We start from the raw sequence: 19,150 nt of genomic DNA, 5'->3' as shown, positions 1-19,150 counted from the left end.
ATAAAACAGAAGCGAGCGTTCGTCTCTGCTCCTAACGTTTCCTCCACGTTCTCAGTCTCTGCCACTGTATCTTGGACCTGGGACCCAGATGACCACTGTGAAATTCTGTTTTCAACAACATACAGTTTCTGTAAAACTTTTGTTTGTGTTTAGCTCTGTAGCCATATTGACAATTTCAGTGTTAAATTTCTGTGTGTAAATGCTGGTCCCGGCTCATTTCTGTCACAGCCCCCATTCCTGAGGTCCTCCCTGGGGGTCACCTCTCAGGGCTGACTGCACATGCAGACGCGTGTGTTGCCTCCTGCGCAGAAGGAGACTCGCGGGGCGTACACCAGGCCCCAGCCTGCCTTCCCTCACATCTCCGTGGAGGCTGCCCTGTGTTCTTGCCATTGTCTTTTCCGAGGTTTGACAGTGGACATTGGAAGCGTCTGCATCAAGGCCTCGGTCACCTTACGCCACCATTTCCAGTGTCTCTCAGCCGTGTCATGTGTCCCATGCTCCCTGCGGAGCCTTTCATTTGGAATGTGGTGGTGTCCTGCCTTCCCTGTCACCTGGCGGCACTCAGCACACCCTGCATCACGGGCTCCCCTTTCGGTTCCCAAAGTGGATGAAGCATTCGCTGTGGTCCCAGGTGTCTGAGGAAAGGAGGGCAGGTGAGTGTGAGAGCGGGAGCATGGCCCCCGCCAGGGCAGGCTGACGCCCCCCCCCCCCTGCTCCCCCTCCAGATCCGCTCCGACAAAGACAACGACATCCCCATCCGGTACAGCATCACGGGAGTGGGTGCCGACCAGCCCCCCATGGAGGTCTTCAGCATCGACTCCATGTCCGGCCGCATGTATGTCACTCGGCCCATGGACCGGGAGGAGCGGGCCTCCTACCACGTGAGTACCTGCGGCCCCGGGTTCCTGCTGTGGGAGGGGTCTCACGCCTGAGCCTGTACCACAGTCACTGGAAAGCTGCCTGGAGCTCACTCGCTGGCCCAGCCCCAGGGTTTCTAACTCAGTGGGTCCAGCGTGGGCCCGAGAATTCACACCTCTCATTCCCCGGCGAGGCCACAGTGGGAGAGCGACTGGTCTGGGAGGTGCCGACCCACGTGATCGTCCAGGAGCTCGTGAGGTCATGTGGCTGCTGCACACTCGGGCCCACCCACTCCAATGCCTCCTGCTCCCTGAGAGCTGTGCTTGGAGAGGGAAAGGATGAGAAAAACAAGGCTGCAGGCTCAGCTCAAAGGGCTGCTCCCCTCCCCAAGCGAGCAGCGACCCCGGGTCTCTGCACCCTACAGCGTTCCTTTCATCGGCCACCTGGTTAGGTGCCCTCCGCCTGGCCATCTCCGTCCCTCACTAGGCGATCTCCCCCGGAGTCTTGTCTGGCCTTGGACTCTTGGCCTCCACACGGTCCACGTGGAGGCCACTTGCTGACTAAGTTCTCCTTGTTCAGGATCAGACAGATTCGTTTGTAATTATCGTGGTTGCACAGAAAACCCCTCCTGCACGGCCCGGGGACCCTCTCGCCACCCCCTCCCTGCCCTCAGCCCCAGGCCTGAGCCCCGGTTCTTTGGTTTCTTGCTGGGGTGTTGAGGAGCCAGGCTTAGGGAGAGGACATCTGATTGGCAATTGGATATCCTAACACATTCTCAGTCCACTGTGAGCTGCACGGCTGGTGCACAGACTCAACTGGACCATTCAACCAACACCGATGTTCAACCAGCCGTGCAGCAAGAAACCTATCATCTTAACACGCGCTGGCTCCCAAAATGGGCTGTGGGCACCAGCAACACAAGTTGAGAGCATGGCTCCAGGTCCAGGGTCAACTTGTTTTGTCTGCCAACAGACACGTGTGGCCTAAGAGACCGAGGGAGGGGGATGGAGACAGAGACACACAGAGGGACAGAGACACAGAGACACAGAGACAGAGGGAGACAGAGACAGAGGGAGAGGAGAGACAGAGGGAGAGCGGGAGGAAGGAGGCTTGACCTGCACATGGCAGAGTTAGTCTCGTGGGATCTCACCGTGGGGCGCACAGACCAGCCCTACAATCCCTTGGTGGGGAGTCCCAGCACCATGTATTTCTATCAGGTTTTTCCATCAGAGCAAAGCTGGGGCTCTGGGGCAGGGAACCTGCTGGCCACGTGTGCCTGGCTGGGGGGCTGCGGCCTCGCAGGGACCTCTTGGTAGGGCTGTCAGTCAAGCCTGTTTCGGGACGACCCAGGCCCCAGGCCCCAGCGCCTGCTGAATGCAAAGCCATTTCCTGCACCAAGTGGAAAGGCCTCTTCCTTTCATTTCATTGTAATTACTCAAAACTAGACCACTGTTGGTGTTTCTGGTTAACTGTCTCCTCTGCTGGAATTCCCGCCGACTACGTGGAAAGGGCCCCCAGCTCAGTCTTCCTGCAGCTGACCGGGAGTAACTGATGCTGGCGCCACCTCCTGGCCGGGGGACAGGAGACTCCGGGACCACTGCTGGCACTGCCCACTCCATAAGCCTCAGGGACAGCCTGCAGCCCCACCCGCCACTCGGCCCACGGCGGGAGGCTCAGGGTGCAAGGGGAGGTCTGGAGGCCGGGATGGCCGCTCCAGGGTGCACACCCCCACCCCCACAAACCCCGCCCACAGGCAGGAACTACCAGGCTGCCCAGTGCCAGGACAGCACTGCTTATGCAGAGGAACCAGCCCCCTGCGCTCTTCAAACACACCTGCGGTCTGTTTATTCTTTTGGCCTGATTTGACTCCAGAGCTTTGCTGAGCACCACCTCTACCCGGAAACAATGTCACTGCAGCTAGAAGCCCCCGTGGAAAAGCCGGGATCACAGACTGGTGGTCCCTAGGGAAACGGGTCACATGCCCAGCCTGGAGGGAAACCGAGATTCTCCCGAAGGCCCCAGATCTCTCCAGAGACTCATGCAGCCCCCACCCCTCCTCACCCCAGCAGGCCAGGGGGAAGCCAAGAACTTGGAGGGTACTGGTGAAAGGACAGGGGCTCCCCAACCCCCAGGGTGGGGAGGTCGTCACATTCCTTGTAAGACTCCAGCACGACCCCCGTTAGGATTTCCACCACACAGGATGCCCACCAGAGCCTGTGGGGCCAGCTGTGCCAGCCAGCAAGTGTGTTGGTTATCTCTGCTGCGTAACAAACGAGCACCCACTTAGTGGCTTAAAACAACACCCATTCATTGGCTCATGTTCTGTAGGTCAAGTAGGGTGGGCTCTGCGTAGGGTCCCACAGGTGGAAGGCAATCAGGCATCTTCCAGCCTGGATATCTACCTGCAGACTCTGGAGGACGCCTGCTTCCTGCTCTTTCGGGTTGTGGAAGGTCCAGATCCCCGGCTCCTCGCTGGCTGTCAGCCAGGGGCCACTCTCACCCACTAAGGGCACCCACAAGTCTCCGACTCCCTCACCTGCCACCAGCCGGAGAAATCGACCTGATCTTAGAGCCACAAAGCCGCTGAGGCCCGCTCAGGTTGTCTCCGTCCCCTACGGTCATCCATGCTACAAAACAGAACCCGATCATGGGTGACACCCAACTGCATTCACACCTGGGGATCAGCACCCACATCATTGGTGCTGTTGTAGAGTCGCTGCGAGTCCCTACGAGTCCCTGCGAGCCCTTCGGTCCTGTCCCACTGGCACCTCGCTGACAAGGGCAGCGAGATGGGACGTGTGGGCGGCTGGTGTTGATGGAAGAAACTCTTGAGTTCACCCGCAGGGGATGTTCAGGGCCCACCTGGGGTGTCCAGGTTCCGCACCCGAAGGAGGAAATCGACGGACCACAATTAAGAGACAAAGAAGAGCCAGCGACCCGGAGGGGAGGGAAGGAGGCCCCCCCGCATGGCGGCACCGCGTCTGTCAGCAGGCATCGTTCCCACTCCCATGGAGACGAAGCCCACATATTAATATTTCCCATCTTCCTTTCCATGACAAGAACAGAAAAACGTCCCATTAAAAGCATAACAGAAAACTCGTTTGCACAGCACACTCAGATTTGCAAGTCGCAGAAAGCTTGGATGGCTCCTGTGTTGACATTGCTTGTTTCCACCCCAAGACAAGCCCCTTCCCGAGCCCACAACCCCCTGCCCGCCTGACAGGTGGATGAAGGTGGAGGTTTCCAACAGCCGCTGTCAAATGTAATTAAGACTTTGGGGGTTGGGGTAGGGCTGGGCCAAGGAGAACCCTGACAGCCAGGCTGCTTCCATCACTTTCCTTGCTGTCTCCACTGTGGGCACTCCTACTGCTCATGGTGGCATCTGAAACCGGCGGTGTCACTTAGGTTAGAAGACAGGAACTTTGATTTTAGCTCAGAATTGCCTTTTTCAAAGTCTCCTAGACCTTTGACTCCGTGCGTTATTGCACGACTGCGTGTGACAGGATGATATCCCCCAGCCGCCCGCCCGTCAGAACTTCTCGGCAGGTTGATGGGGTGCAGGTCGGGATCCAGGCTAACGAGGGCCTGTTGTCACCTGGGGTGGGGAGGGCGGCATTTCAAGGTGTCACATGACGCTTCACACCCACAGGCAAGTGCGCTGTCAGGTCCTGCGTGGCAGGTTCCAGCTTCCCCTGGAATCGGACCTGATGTGTTGCCTCGAAACAATGCAGGTCACCTCCTGGGGTACAGCCAGCCTCAAGATTCTCCTAAAACACACATTTCAAGGGCACAATTCCACTCAGGGCTGTCGGAACGGAGCTGACGGGCTGAGGCCAGCGTGGACATGTGCGAGCCGCCTCCCCCTTCTCCCCAGAGGCTGGCAGAGTGGGGCTGACGCGCAGCCCTGGGCGCCCTGTGCAGGGCTGTGCATGGCCTTCTGCTTGGAGACGCTCCCTGCCACAGGCTCAGGCACGGGCTCGTCTCGGCACGCTGCCCTTGGTGCTGTCGTGTTGCAGACCTGGAGCGCCCACGTGTCCAGCTTGGAGGGGGAGTAGTTTTGACAGAGAAACGTGGACTGGGACACCATGACGTGGCAGTCACAGCTTCGGCATGGAGAGTCCTCAGGCACGTCCCCTCCTGTCTCCAAGCCTTGGTTCTCCCTCTGAGGTCCCCAGTGGCCCCACCCCAGTCTCCTCTGCTGCCCACGGTGCTCGGACACTCTGTGTCCCATGGAGGCCTCCACACTTGCTGTCCTCCCTGTCCCCTTCATCAGGTCTCAACTCAAATGTCACCTCCTCTGAGAGGCCTGCCTGGCCACTCCCAATCCCAGTGGGTCGCTGCCATGACACCCAGGTGTGTCTGGCTTCTTTTCCTCCTTAGTGTCCCTCTCCCGGATAAGACACTGCAGGGACTGTCTCGCTGAGCAGTAATCCAGGCTCCAGCCCAGTGCCTGGCGCACGTAGGCCCTTGATAGATACTGACGAGTGAATGAATTAGTGAGTGGGTGAGGAACGAGTGAGTGAATGAGAAAGTCCAGAAGTTAGAAGGTGCACCCTTCCAGCCCACGTTCAGGATATGTTCCCTTTGTACCTAGAAGCTGGTCCCATTGAGTTCCCGGCAGCCGCTTCCCCAGCAGAGCAGGGGGGCTTCTTCCACGCCATTTTCCTCATGGTTCCCCAGAGCAGATAAGCCTGGGGGTGACAGGCCAGCAGGGTGGACTCTCAGTGGTTGCCCAAGTTAAGCTCAGCCCCCGTCCAAGTTCGAGGTCCCCCAGGGTCTAGGTCTCCCCAGGCCTGAACTGTCAGTAGCAGGAGTTTAGGCCCCAACATTTGTTGACACAAATGGCTTTTCTGCAGCCGCTGTAGGTGGACGTGTACCTCACTATACATGGTGCCGGGACCAGTCTGAGCAGGCCCGGGGGTCCTGGGTGGGCATCAGCTCTGGGGCCTCTGGTCGGCTCCCAGGTCCCACACGCCATCCATTTCGTCCTCTCACGACCGTTCTCTATTTCCACAGAGGCGAGAACCGAGGCTCAGAGAAGCTTTGCCACATGCCTCCCGCCCAGGCTGTCCCTTGAGGGCCCGGAACAGTCATGTCACCTCCACCCCAAAGGCGTGGGTCCGAGGGACCTTGCTCTCACTGCTGCCCGAGGCTGTGCCCCCAGAGGTAGCGCCGCCTGACGCTGCCCACTTGCTTTCCAGCTCCGTGCCCACGCCGTGGACATGAACGGGAACAAGGTGGAGAACCCTATCGACCTGTACATCTACGTCATCGACATGAACGACAACCGGCCCGAGTTCCTCAAGCAGGTCTACAACGGCTCCGTGGACGAGGGCTCCAAGCCCGGTGAGCACAGCCCTGTGGCCCGGGGGGGGAGCAAGCCCGGGACCAGGAGGCCCCATGGGACGCACCCACGGATGTGTGTGTTTAGCAGACACCCACTGCGTGTAGACGCTGCACTGGGAAGTGGGGCCTTCATGGTCCAGTCGGGGACACAGACAAAAGCTGAGCTAACGCACGTGAATGAAGTCACAGCAGTGATATGAGGCTCAGACGGAACCCGGTGGGGCACGAAGTCCCAGGGGTGGCTTAGATCAGGGAGGACCCCCTGCATAGGTGACAGGTAGGCAGGAGCTGAAGGATGAGAAGGAGCAATGCTCAGGGTCGAGCGGGGACCAGCGTGTGTGCTGGCAGGGAGCCTGGGCGGAGAAGGCATGTGCAAAGGTCCTGGGGCAGGAGCCAAGGTCAGAGAGAAGGCCTGCCATTCGGGGTCTCCTGGGCCACACTTTGGATTTCATTCCAAACGCCATAGGAACCCCGAGAGAGGGCCAGACTCCCCCAACCGAAAGAGGTGAACCCATGTAGCCAAGGCCCTCAGCTCCCCTGAGAGCTCACCAAAGGGCCCGTCTTCCCACAGACTTCAGTGCAGCCTGAGTGATGGTGACCACTTTATCATGTGGCAGGGCCCTTCCTAAGCACACGACACATCTGGTCTTTGGAATCCGTAGCTACCAAGAAGGACAGCCTCCTTCTCCCCTTTAGCAGAGACGAGACTCGAGGCCCCAGGAGGTAAAGCAAGTGGCCCAGACCCCACAGTGTGGGTTAGAATCCCCAACCGATGCAGGAACCTTGGCCCAGGGAGCAGCAGCAGCACTGGGGACAGGTGACGATTGCAGTCTCTCTGTGTCTCAGACTCCCAGCAGGTGGGGCCTTGGGTCTGGGCGGACAAGCCGCCCAGGTGATTTCTGTGCGTACCCAGGTTTGAGAAGCACAGCCCTGCACTGCTGTCCCCTGCATGAGATGGGGAGGTTGTCCTTGGGACAAATGCCTGGCTTGGGTTGCACGGGGGAGCAGATCCAAGTGTCACTGATGTGTGCCCTGTGGGGCTGCCAGAAGGAGCCACTAAAATGCAGGATGTGCACGGGGTTTCAGGGACAACGAGTCATTTTCACATAAGCACGCCCCTTGCAGACCGTATTGCTCGTGGAGCTAAACTTCCCCCCCAGTGAGCGCCGGCTCGCGGGAGGGCTTCTGGGCTCTGGGAAGGGCTGAGCACACGGCACGCAGTGTAGGGGCTTCCGGAACATGGAATGTGGCTCCAGCGGCCACCGCGGAGGGTCAATGGGCTCCACTCAGGGCGGTGAACACAAACATTTATCATCACGTCTCAGCGAGGTGGTTGTTATAGCTCTGTCTCCAGGGGCTGCTGTTTCAACAAGGTGAACTGTGTTTTCGATTGATTGTCTCAGAACGGTGAGGCGCAGACCAGACCAGTGTGAGCGAAGGGAGCGGGAGGTGACTTTATTTCTGCCGACACCTTGGGCGGCTATTCCCTGCAGTCGCTCGAGGGGCAGGGGCAGGTGGTGGGTGGGCAAATTAGCTGCAAGTAGTCAAAGGAAACGGCTGAGGGCTGCCAACAGCCACCATTTAAGGAGCTGGGGGTGGGGGAGCAGGTGTCGGGCTTGGGGATGGGGGGTCTGTCTTGTTAACACAAACACAGCAGGACCGCTCTCCCCTTGCAAGACCCAGGACACTCTGCAAAGGTGCCTGGGTTTTCTATCACAGATCAAACCTCCCTTGTCTTTATTTTAAAACAAATCGATAAAGTCTTCCCCAACGTGCAACTGGCTCTACTCATTAGGATAACAGAAGCAGCAAATTGCTGTATCTTTCCAGAAAGCCTGATAAGTCTTTAAGCCTGGCCCTCCCATCACCTGCTCCAGAGGGCACGCTGGCCAGGGCCTGGATGGGCCAGAAGGCTGGTGTTGTTCCTGGGCAAAGCCCCCCTTTCCCACTCGCTCCTGCCCCTTCCAGGACTGTGGGCACGAAGTGGGACTCACTCTTGGACCCCTGGGGGGCCCCAGAGTCTGTCTCTGGTCCCAGGGCAGCCCTCAGAGGGGAACGGTGATGCCACCTCTTTGTGCAAAGCTCAACAGAGCTGCAAGATGCCTCTATGGACCCAGCTGGACGTCCTCGGTCACCCTGGTCAATGGCAAGGGGATGACGTCGTGCCATGGCGTCCTCGAGGCAAGACACTCCCAGGACCTGGAAACAGCCTCTGTCGCTTCTCCCCTCACGTCTCAAATTACAGGACCAGGTTTACCTAGAGTCTGTGCGCACTAAGGAGAAACTACCGCCAGAAGTTAGTCATCGTGCTCTGGAGTGACAGGCGAATCAAGGGTTTCAGATGTAGGTTCTAATGCAAAACAAGTGGAAAGATATGTTAACAGTGACTCAGCTAGGTAAGAACCTTGTCAGGTTTGGAAACTTCATTTGGGGACATTAGCAAGCTGACTAAGGGTCAGGATCACCCCACGTTCTTTTCCAGCCACCACCACCCCCAATTTAATGAAATCCTCTTTGGCGTGGCTGGATTAGATGTCTCAGAAGGTGTGGGAGGCCTGGAATGGTCCGGCCCCTTTGGTGGGGCAACATGCATAGTGTCCTGTGGGCAAGAGCGCCCTCCCCTGTGACCACAGCCCTTGGCTCTCTGCAGTAAGCAGGGAGCCAAGAGCCACCTCAAATGCCCCCTCAAAAGGGATATGCCAGCTCCCATGACAGTGAAATCCCAGGTGGCTGGGAGCTTAGGAACGGCCGCACTGGGGCTAGAATGGAATTGTCCAGAGTCTTGCTGGCCACTGTGTGACCATCTCCTCTGTGTGCCTTCGTTCTTGGCAGACTCTGTCTTCCTGTGGCCAGGATGCCTCAGCAGCGGCAGGCGTGTCCTGAGCAGGAAGGGCCGTACGTAGCATGGTAGTTTCCCCAGGAAAAGCACTTGTGTATGAGGGTCTTTCTCCAGGATGAGAAAACATGAGCCCCACCCTCAAGGAGCCCATCTTCCAGTTGAGGAACAAAAAAATCTATCTCTGTGCTTCGTATACACCTGTTACTGCACACCTGGGCAAAGGCAGAGAAGCAGGGTTCCCAGGCCATCGGGAACGGAGAGTCTTTCCTGCCTCGGGGCCTTTGCACGTGCTGTGCCCCCCCACCTGATGTCCTCCCCGCTGTTCCTATAATGCTCGTTCCTTTTCCTCCTTCAGCTCACATGTCACTTCGGCAAAGATGTCTTCCTGCCACTCTCACAAGCAGGCCCCCTGCCCCTGAGGTCTTCCGCTGATGCTTGAGTACTCTCGGTTACCTAGTCAGTGTGTTGTCAGTTTCTGCCACTGCTTTGGGCCCCGTGTGGGACGGAGACCTGTCCGTTTGCTTCATCACTGTGTTCCGTGCAAGGGAGGGATTCGGTGAAGGCCCAGCCTCAGCCTGACCCCGCAGGCGCTCTGGAGCCCAAAGTGACATCCGAGGACATGTCTGGTCCTGCTTCCTGGAGGTCTGGGGATGCTCAGCCATTGATGGCAGGAACGCAGCGGACAGCTAGCTGAGCATCTGTCCTGCCGACTTCCTGAGTCACACACTTCCTGCCACACTGCCCAGTGTCCCACTTTCCAGAAAACAAGGTCGTGGGGCTCAGGACGAACCACAGAGCACGTCCTCACAGGGTGGCAGAGCAGCCCTGCCTGTTCACCAACCATGAGGTCCACCAGCTTCCGGATGGCGTTCTCTAGCTGGAGATCAGAACCGCCGGCTCACACGCCCCACCCCCAGCCCAGACGAGTCCCGCGACACTTCTTGAACCTCCTGAGAAAAGACGCTTCTGTATTGATTATTTTTTAACTAAAAAAGACTCTAATTGGAATTCTTGCTTTCCCTCACCCCTTGTAACTGCGTGAAGGCCTATATTATAAATTTCGAAATTAATGTCACTTTAAAATATTAACTAGCAGAGAAATCCACAGGCTGCAAATGAAGTCAGAGAAACCTTCATCTGTATAACGCAGGGTTGGTGCTTAAATAGATTATTCTATTAGTGGGCCCGTTTATTTATTTATTTTATTTCCGAGCCGACAGAGGACCCCCGAGATGAAAGCCATGGGCTAGTGCACAGATGGCACAGATACTTGAAAGTCATCTGAATATTACGAATTTAAATCTTTAGCCTCAGTGATTTGAGCAGAAAGCCAATTATGGGGCTGAATTAGTTTTCAAATTAAACTGCAATTTAAGGCTTGGGAAATTAATCCTTTAAGGCGCATGGCAGCCTTTGTACATGAATTCCTCGGGAGGGCCCAGCCCTGGCTTCCTCGCCTTGTCCTGTTGGCGTGATTAATAAAGCGATGTCCAGCGTCACAGGCAGCCGACAATATCCCTCATTAAGTGAAAATACAATCCCGACGTTCTGTCTCATTTGCTAAGAAAAATTCAAGCCTTTCTCCTGAGAAGAGAAAGGCCTGGAAGGGCAACTTGCCCTGGCCCCCAGCCCAGGTGACAGGGGCCACTGGAACCCCGGTCCCTGTGGATGCTCCCTGTGTGAGCGCTTCCTCAGCGGAGGGCACGAACAGGGGACTGTGCCCAAATCAGTCCCACGGGTGACCAGGCACTTTCCGCAGACGCATTGTGGCATCCGGGAGCTGGTGGTTATGTGTGGAGTTGGACCCGCCAGCTGGAGAAGGCAAGAGGGCCAGGAGGGGAATTTGTGTGTCAGGGTCACACCTCTGCAGACACATGGGGCCGGCCCTGCCCACGCCCCAGGTGCCCAGCTTGAAGCCTTGCCACAAGCCAAGGAACACCAAAGATTGCCACCAGAAGCTGGGAGAGGCAGGAAGGACACCCCCGCCCCAGCCTCCCACCAGCCCTGTCATCAGGGATTTTCTTCATCTGTTCTATTCACTGCCGGAAGCAGGGCTTGGCACATAGTAGGTGTTCAGGAAATACCTGCTGGGGATTTCACCCTTTGCTGTCAGGAACCATGTCAGCATGGGCCGCGGGGACACGACTAGTCTTTCTTGCACATCTGTGACTTTTGTCTTCAAGATAAACTCCTAGACGTGATTTGCTGAGTGGCCACATTTGAAGGGCGTTTTGGAAACAGATGGGCAAACTGCCTTCAAAAGCTGAGGCCGTCCGAGGCTGTGGGGGCAGGTCCCCTATGTAGCCCTGCCATTAGCCACCATCGTTATTTTAAAATAGTGTTTGCTCATTGGTGTGTGGAATTGTGTTCCCATCTTTTCTTTGATCAATAATAAAGCTGGTTTAAAAAGCAGGAGGAGCATTAGAGCTCTGACGCTGAGGCCCCTTGGCTGGAGACGCTGACCCGAAGGGTGGCCCGGGTGAGGGTGCCGGGGTTCTGCCTGCATTGTGCCTCCTGATACTTCCCAAGGAACATGCACTGCTCACCCTGAGTGCGTTTTATTTTTGCGACCATTAAGCAGTTACCAGAGTGTCATTGGTTTTTAAACGCGGATCCCTGAGCAAAGGAGCCGGATGCCCAGATCTGGCAGGATTTTGTAACGAGCCAGGAACCGAAGGGCAGCTCAGGTGAAGGTCACAGGCACCCTGGTCTGTCTGGGCTGAAGACAGTGGGCAGTTACTTTATGGCCTGTTGTGTGGGTCTGGGGGCCCGAGGGCATTGGGCCCCTTGCTTCTCCATCATCTCCAACTCTGCACACTGTGGAGCCTAGGTTGACAGCCATCGTCCTGTGGGTGCAGCATGGGGGTGTGGCCCCTCGCTCATCTGGCCCCTGGTGCTGCCCCATGGAAGGAAGGCAGGGATGGACCTGGCGTGCGGGCTCTTCCCTTCACTTGCTCACCTACATTCCAACGTGGTGTTTCACTCGTGAGTCCCACGTGAGGGGTGGACGGTGAACCTCATCCCAGCAAACAGACGAGAGGCGCGTTACCCCATAAGCGTGCTCCTGGCTCTCTCCGTGCAGGACAGCCACTGCTGGTGGCAGCTGGTGAGACCATGGTGAAAAAGCAAAGCCTCTCAGTGTGGCAACCTTTTGCATGAAGATAAATATATTTAGTGCAGAGGACTGACCTTTATTCGTTCTATTATTTGGGGGTTAAAATATTTTTTCTTTCATAAAACAACAGCTGGATGTATACAAGCATGCACTCTGCCCCTTCCCCATCAATCATCTGTTTGTTTCTCTTCCCCTCCATCTTCTCCACGTCCCTCCCCCACTGCGCCATCGCAACTGCCAGCACCTACCTGTGCCAGGCACGTGTGCCATCCCAGCAGCTCATCACTCGTTCCACAGATGACAACCTCCCAGAGTCTGAGGGCCTAGGGCACAGGGCAGCAGCGAGTGGTGGCCAGATTCCACCCCACCAAGGCCAGCTGACTGCCCCGCTCTCCCCTTTTGTGGAGACGCAGTTTCCAGTAGCTCCTTAGCTTCAAGAAGGTGATAAGACGGTAACAGGCCTCAGTCAGGCATGTTGTTCACTTTGCAAGTGAAATTCTGCACGTGTTGTTTGTTTGTTGTTTGTTTGTTTAAGCGGCTTCAAAACCCCGCAAGGCAAAATTGTTGTTTCATGCATTTCGTACTGTTGAGATGTATCCATACATTTATCCTTTATATAAACATTTATACACAAATACACACACACACACACACACGCACACACAGACTCTGCTCATGCCGTCCTGCATTTCTGAGCTGTCCTCTGGGATCTCTATCTTTCTGCCTGAAAAATACCCTTAGCATTTACTTTAGTGCAGGTCTCCACATGGTGAATTATCTCTTTTTTGATTATCTAAATATGTCTCTATTTCACTTTATTTTTAGAAAGCTTTTCTCAAAGAACAACGAATTCTGGGTTTTCCATTATTTTCTTTCAGCACTTTCTTCCACTCCCTTTTTTTCTAGCTTCCATTACTTCTTTGGGAAATCAGTCTTAAGTCTTCTTATTGCTCTGTTAACAGTTTTATATCATTTTAAAAATTCTCTACCTGCTTTTAAATTTTTAATCTTTGGCTTTTATCAGTTTCACTGTGATGTGACTCGCTGTGATTTTCTTTATATTTATCCCACTTAGACTTTACCCCACTTAGACTTTACTTAGACACTTGAATCTGTGGTTTGATATCTTTTCTTTTGGAAAATTTTCAGCTATTCTCTCTTCAAATATTGCTTCTGCCCCATTCTCTCTTTTTGACCCTTCGGGGACTCCAATTATACATGTGATGGACTTACATATGGTTCTTGTGCTGTGGTCTGGATATTTTCATTGATGTACCTTCCAATTCACTAAGTCTTCCTTCCGTTATATTTTAACCTATAATATAAACCTGTAATGGTGTCAGAAATTCATTCACATTCCTAACTTCAACTATTTTTAAAATATAAGTTTGCTGTTCTATATATTTTTTAATAATTTCTGGTTTTCCAACAGAATTTTCTATCTCATCCTTTTAGCTCCTTAAACATAGTAAGTTGTGTTTATTTTTAAATCTGCTTCTGACTACTCCGTTATCTGAATCTCCTCTGGGTCTGGTTATTGTCTGTTTTTTGGTTTTTTTTCCTTATTTTCAGTCAGGTTTTGTCTTCTTGTATACCTAGTTAATTAAGTGCTGTAGCTTGTGTATGAATAATCGCAGAGATAATTTAAGGCTATGGAGGATGTTGTCTTTCTCCACAGAAGGTTTACTTTTGCCCTAAAAGGGATGCTAGCAACCTCAGATCATCTTAGCCTAAGTTACCTTCATTAGAGCTGTGCGTCTCTCTGTTGGGACTGTCTATTTCCAGTTCACCCTCACTCCTAAGGTGCTTCTTGAATCTGTGGCTTGATATCTTTGCTTTTGGAAAATTTTCAGCTATTCTCTCTTCAAATATTGCTTCAGGGTTCAACCCAAAGACTAGAGAGTTTTCCAGGCATCTTCCTCCTCGGCAAGCCCTACGCTCAGCTTTACTCCCATCCCCATAAGTCTGTTGAAAGTTTGATGCAGCTCTTCAGCTGTCGGCAGCCAATTTTGGAATCAGCAAGTGTCTCGAGAGAAAAGATGGGTATCAGTTTCTCCTGTTCTGCCAGCCCCACAGTCTGCAGTACTTAGTCACTCTATTGTGTCTTAAAACAAATGTTTGTATGTTATATTTTATCTAGCTTTTCTAGTTTTCCTCAGGGAGAAGATTGGTTTAAAAACATGGTCCAGCATTTACTAAAAATAGAACTTCCTGGATTTCTTTTAAATACTTAATTTCCCTCTGGGGAAGTTCTACTGATAATTAAATTTATTAAAATTGGGTTTATACACAACTCTGAGAATGTATTCATTGCGTGAAGTAAGGTTGGTGTGTTTGTTTGGAGAACGTTTATGTAGGGCTCGCAAAACAGGAAGCTCTTTACTATTTTTCCCTAGAAGACACGTAACAAGGATGTGTTAAGTGAATGAATGAATGAATGAACGTCCTAGTGGGTGCAACTTCTTCTTGCCTGATTACAACCAACCCTCTAAAAATCCAGTAGATGAATTAGCCTTCTCACTACCCATTCTCCACCCACTAATATTCCTGGCTTCTTACAGTCTGTTCTCTCCGTGTGTCTTAAAAACATACACTTGATCACATCATTCCCCTGATAAAAATCCAATACTCGCTTCCCTGTGATCTTAGGAGAAAGTCCAGAATCTCATGGGCCCAGCGCATGTCTAACCCCACCACGTGCCCTGCCCCCGCTCTGCTCCTCAAGCTGAGCTCTTCCCTGCCCCAGAGCTTTTGCCGCCTTCCCAGAGCCCTCCTGCTCCCCTCCCACCCCCACTTCATCTCTCAGAGAGGCCTTTCCTGGTTCCTCTGTGGTTCCCTCTTCTCACCTAGTTAGTCTGCGTATTTGTTCATCACGCGTATGTTTTGTCCCCTGCACAGCACTTACCACAGCTTGCAGTGACCTGTTTCTGTCCCTGTTCATTCTGCCTTCCCTCACTAACCTGTTAGTGGAACACAGTGTCTGCCTGGTTGTGCTCATTGCGATATCCTGAGTGCAGAGCCTGGTGTCTGCCCACAGCAAGTGCTTAGTCAGTAACTGTAGGGCGAGTATCCCCAGACAGCGGGGTTATTACTCAGCCATAAAAAGGAATGAACCTTGAAAGCATTAGGCTCAGTGAGAGAAGCCCCAGAGTGTACAATTCCTTTCTATGAAGTGTCCAGAGGAGGTAAATCCACAGGGACAGAGAGTACATTAATGGTTGCAGGGGCTGGGGGCAGGGGGTGGGGAGACACTCTGCGCACAGATTTCTTTGGGGCGATGCAAATGTTCCAGAATTAGATACGTTTCTGTGGACAGCGGCACAGCTTTGTGACAATACTAAACCCCCTGACTTGCAGACCCTAAAAGGGTGAATTTTATCGTATGTGAATTACATCTCAATAAAAATGTGTGTATTTATGGAGTGGACGGGTGGGAGGGGTTCTGGCGCTGATGCTCGTCGACCTTCCTCTCCCGGCCCCTGCCTGGGCGGCAACTTCCCGTCTTCAGTGTGAAAAGTCTGAACCCGAACAGCTTGCCCTCCACAGACGCGAATAGAGAAGCTATGCCCTGTGAATAGACTTCCTCCTTTCTCTCTCTGCTCTCCTTTCTGTTTTCATAAAAGGCACCAGAATTTTTTATTCAGGAAAAGCGGAAAGCTAAAGCAGATTCCCAGACAGCCCGAGGGCCCACATTGTGCATGGGTGGGATTGCACTCAGAAGGCAGAGGACCTGCTTTACACACATGTAGCCTCAATGACGAGGCACTGGTAGGATTAGAACACGGCTCTCCCGCCTGGGGAGATCATGTGTCGTCTACCACTGTCTCCCCAGCCCCTGGCACAGCGCTGGCACACAGTATGTGCCCAGTAAGTGGTTGATGAATGAAACCCCCATCCATCACTCACCTGGGATCCCACCTGGGTGTGGTCCTCAGGCCTGGGGGCCCAGCTGCACAGCTCAGTTCAAGCCTCAACTGCAGCTAGCATCCCCCAAAAAAGGACCCAGTCAAGGATGGCACCCACACTCCCTGCACCCCTGTGTGGCCGCAGGCAGCACGTGGTGCCCAACCTGGCAACACGGAGCTGAACTCAGAGCACGCAGATTGAGACAAGTGTCCCCCAAGGCTCCAGTGGCAGGCACAGGACTGGCAGCTTGTGTCAATCAGAACTCTGGGTTGCAAGTGACAAAAACTCAAACTAAAATGGCATAAGGCGAGAGGGAAATATACTGGTTCAGGTGCCGAAAAAGTCTATAGGGTACCTTCCCCTCAATTTTGCTGTGGACCTAAAACTACTCTTTAAAAGTCTTAAATTTTTTTAAAAAATCCATGGGCAACAGCCTCAGGCATGGCTGGATCCAGGGGCTACCTGACTTTGTTTCCTCTGAGATGGCCCTGTCCTTCAGTCTCATTTCTCTTGGCCACAAAGTGGCCACAGCCCCCAACCTTACACACTGACCCAGCCAAATCCGGTGGCAAGGACAGCGTGCTGATTTCCCAGCAAATACCTCGTCCATTGTCACTGGCTCTGTGTGGCCAGGGAGAGGGGTTACTGACCCACCAGGGCCTCCCTGGAGGGGAGGGGCACACACCAAGGGCTGCTCTCAGAAGGCGGGGGAGATGCCATGTCCCCTGCAGACCTCAACCCTAGTACATGGCTGTGGAAACCAAGGCACTGACTGAGGGGGTACGTGGGCCGCTCACTCAGCTCCCAGCTCTGAAATGCAGGGAGCCGCTCACCCCATGTGCACCCCAAATTCACCTGACGCTTGGTGTCCCACATGTGCTCTTCCCCTCTGAGGGCTCCAGTGAGTGTTTCCCATGTGTCTTTCCCAAGCACTCCTTACACACCTGCTGCACACCCAGCCCTGGCCCAGACTGTTTCTCACTGTGTGCCCTCGAATCCCCGCCACACTGCTGGCACCCGCATGGGACCCATTGAGCCTCAGCAAACACCAGCGGCGGTGCCAGCGACCAGGTGGCTGAGGAGAAAGAGCGCTGGCTCAGGCCTGGCCCTGCTGCCCCCGTGCTCTTCTCCCTCCTCTCCAGGCCTCAGTCTCCCCCTAGATGAGAAAGAAGGAAGTCAGAACAGCTGGCCGCAGAGGACGCTCGAGCTCTAGAAGGGTTTCTAGGAGAAACCCTTCAGGGGTTCTATATGGGGCAGTGTGGGGAGCAGACTTGCTTTCCAAGGCCCCCTGTGATGATTGGCAGGCGTCCAGCACATGGTGTGGGGAAGGATGTGCACTGCATCGGGGTTCCAGAGAGATCTGCGATCCATTGGTGATGTCTTCCCCGGGTGTGTGAGCGGAGGCAGCAGCATGTGTGGCAGATCATTTCCATCTGAGCTGCTTTCTCTGTTCCAGGAACCTACGTGATGACAGTCACGGCCAATGATGCTGATGACAGCACCACAGCCAACGGGATGGTGCGGTACCGGATCGTGACCCAAACCCCACAGAGTCCATCCCAGAACATGTTCACCATCAACAGCGAGACAGGGGACATTGTGACAGTGGCGGCTGGCCTGGACCGAGAGGTAAGGTGGGCACCGTGGAGCTGGGGAGTATGGCCTTGCCACTGCCGCCATGTGGGAGAGGCTGACCGCAGCCCTCATTGTGTCCCCTGAGCCCGCTGGTCCGCGAAGGGCATCAGAGCCCCAGAGTGAGTGTCTCTAATGGGGCACAGTCACAAGGGAGCTGGGAAACTGGCCCCGGGACGTCTGTCTCCCATTGTGCCTGGAGGGAGGACGTCTCAGCAAAGCAGATGCTGAGCTTCATTGCCAGCCAAATCGCTGAGTGTCCTGTGTGAGGTTTCTGCTGGCGTGTGCAGCGGTGAGGGGTAGAGGGGCAGAGAAGCAGGGGCGAACCTCCGTGGTTCTCAAGGTGCAGCCATAACAGGACTGCAGGTGTGGGGAGGTTTGATAACCCTCTGGGAGCCTGAATACCTGGAACACCTGTCCCATGTCTGACCCTGACGTCCAGTAGTAAAGGTCTCGGGCTGGGGCTGCAAGCAGGACTCCCTCCGGCGAGCGGCCATTGGCTGCAGGAGTCTTAAAGCACACTGGTCCCCAGCGTCTCCAGGCCTTTCCAGACACCATCTGCTTGCCAGCCTCGACTTAGCCTCTCCCAGGAAGAAATAAGCCCAAGAGAAAGCAGGAGAAACCAACTTTCCCTTTTAAAGAAAGATGAATATTACAAACTCAGAGGCCCAGTCTGTGCTGAGTAGGTCCCCGTTTGACTGTCCACTCGGACGGAGCCGGCAAACCACCCGCAGAGCCCGCCAGGCAAGCCCAGGGGAGCTGGCACCTCCCATTCATGCTGGTCATTGCTTTCCAGGCCCCTCGTTGGCAGTTTGGCTGTAGGTGTCGTGTTCCCAGCCTTACCTGCTCGTTGAGTGCAGGCTGGGCCCTGCATGTGCGGTGGGGGCGGGGGCCTGGGTGCAGCGTGCTGGTGCTGCTCCAGGAGCTGAGGTTCTCTATGAGGCTGGCATATTCCACTGTGTGGATGGGCCACATACTATGACCGACTCGTCTGTCCGTGGACGGTGGGCTTGTTCCCACTGTGAGCACTGGTGTCCAGGTCTCTCGAGAATGTGCCCAGGGGTGGCACTGCTGGTCAGAGGGGGCTTGATGTAACCCTGAGGACCCGTGCGTGCTTCCACGGCAGACTCATGCCCCACGGCCTTTCGGGGACGCCTCACGATGTGTATGAGTGGACAGGGGCAGTGGCCTGTGGTTCCGCCATGACCCGTCGCGTTCCTGGGCCCCGAGCAGCAGGAGAAGCAGACACGGGCAGCGCCCAGCCCAACGTGAGCTGTCTCTCGGTGTCTGAGGGTGGAGCTTCCAGCAGTGACACCAGCATGGGAGCAGTGCTGAGCGGTGAGGGGAGGACGGCAGCACCAGGGAGCTGCAGGTTGGAGCGTGTACTGCGAACTTCCAGCCTGTGCCGCCTGCCCACCTCCCACCCAGAATGGCGCTGTGGGTGTCGGAGCCCC

The 19,150-nt window shown here is 54.8% G+C and overlaps 1 protein-coding gene across 3 annotated transcripts in view; it reads left to right on the top strand.

The window, feature by feature from the left end:
* Nucleotides 1–19,150, top strand: part of CDH4 (cadherin 4) — a 398,533-nt gene that overhangs the window by 358,647 nt on the left and 20,736 nt on the right. For all 3 annotated transcript variants that reach the window (XM_074317411.1, XM_074317410.1, XM_074317409.1), the window contains 3 exons: nt 726–881; nt 6,060–6,204; nt 17,521–17,693. In XM_074317411.1, the coding sequence (XP_074173512.1) occupies nt 726–881; nt 6,060–6,204; nt 17,521–17,693 (474 nt within the window). The remainder of the gene's footprint in view (nt 1–725; nt 882–6,059; nt 6,205–17,520; nt 17,694–19,150) is intronic.

This window comes from Rhinolophus sinicus, linkage group LG13, assembly GCF_036562045.2.
Source record: "Rhinolophus sinicus isolate RSC01 linkage group LG13, ASM3656204v1, whole genome shotgun sequence".
Classification (NCBI taxonomy): domain Eukaryota; kingdom Metazoa; phylum Chordata; class Mammalia; order Chiroptera; family Rhinolophidae; genus Rhinolophus; species Rhinolophus sinicus.
This window is presented reverse-complemented; position numbering and strand designations above follow the sequence as displayed.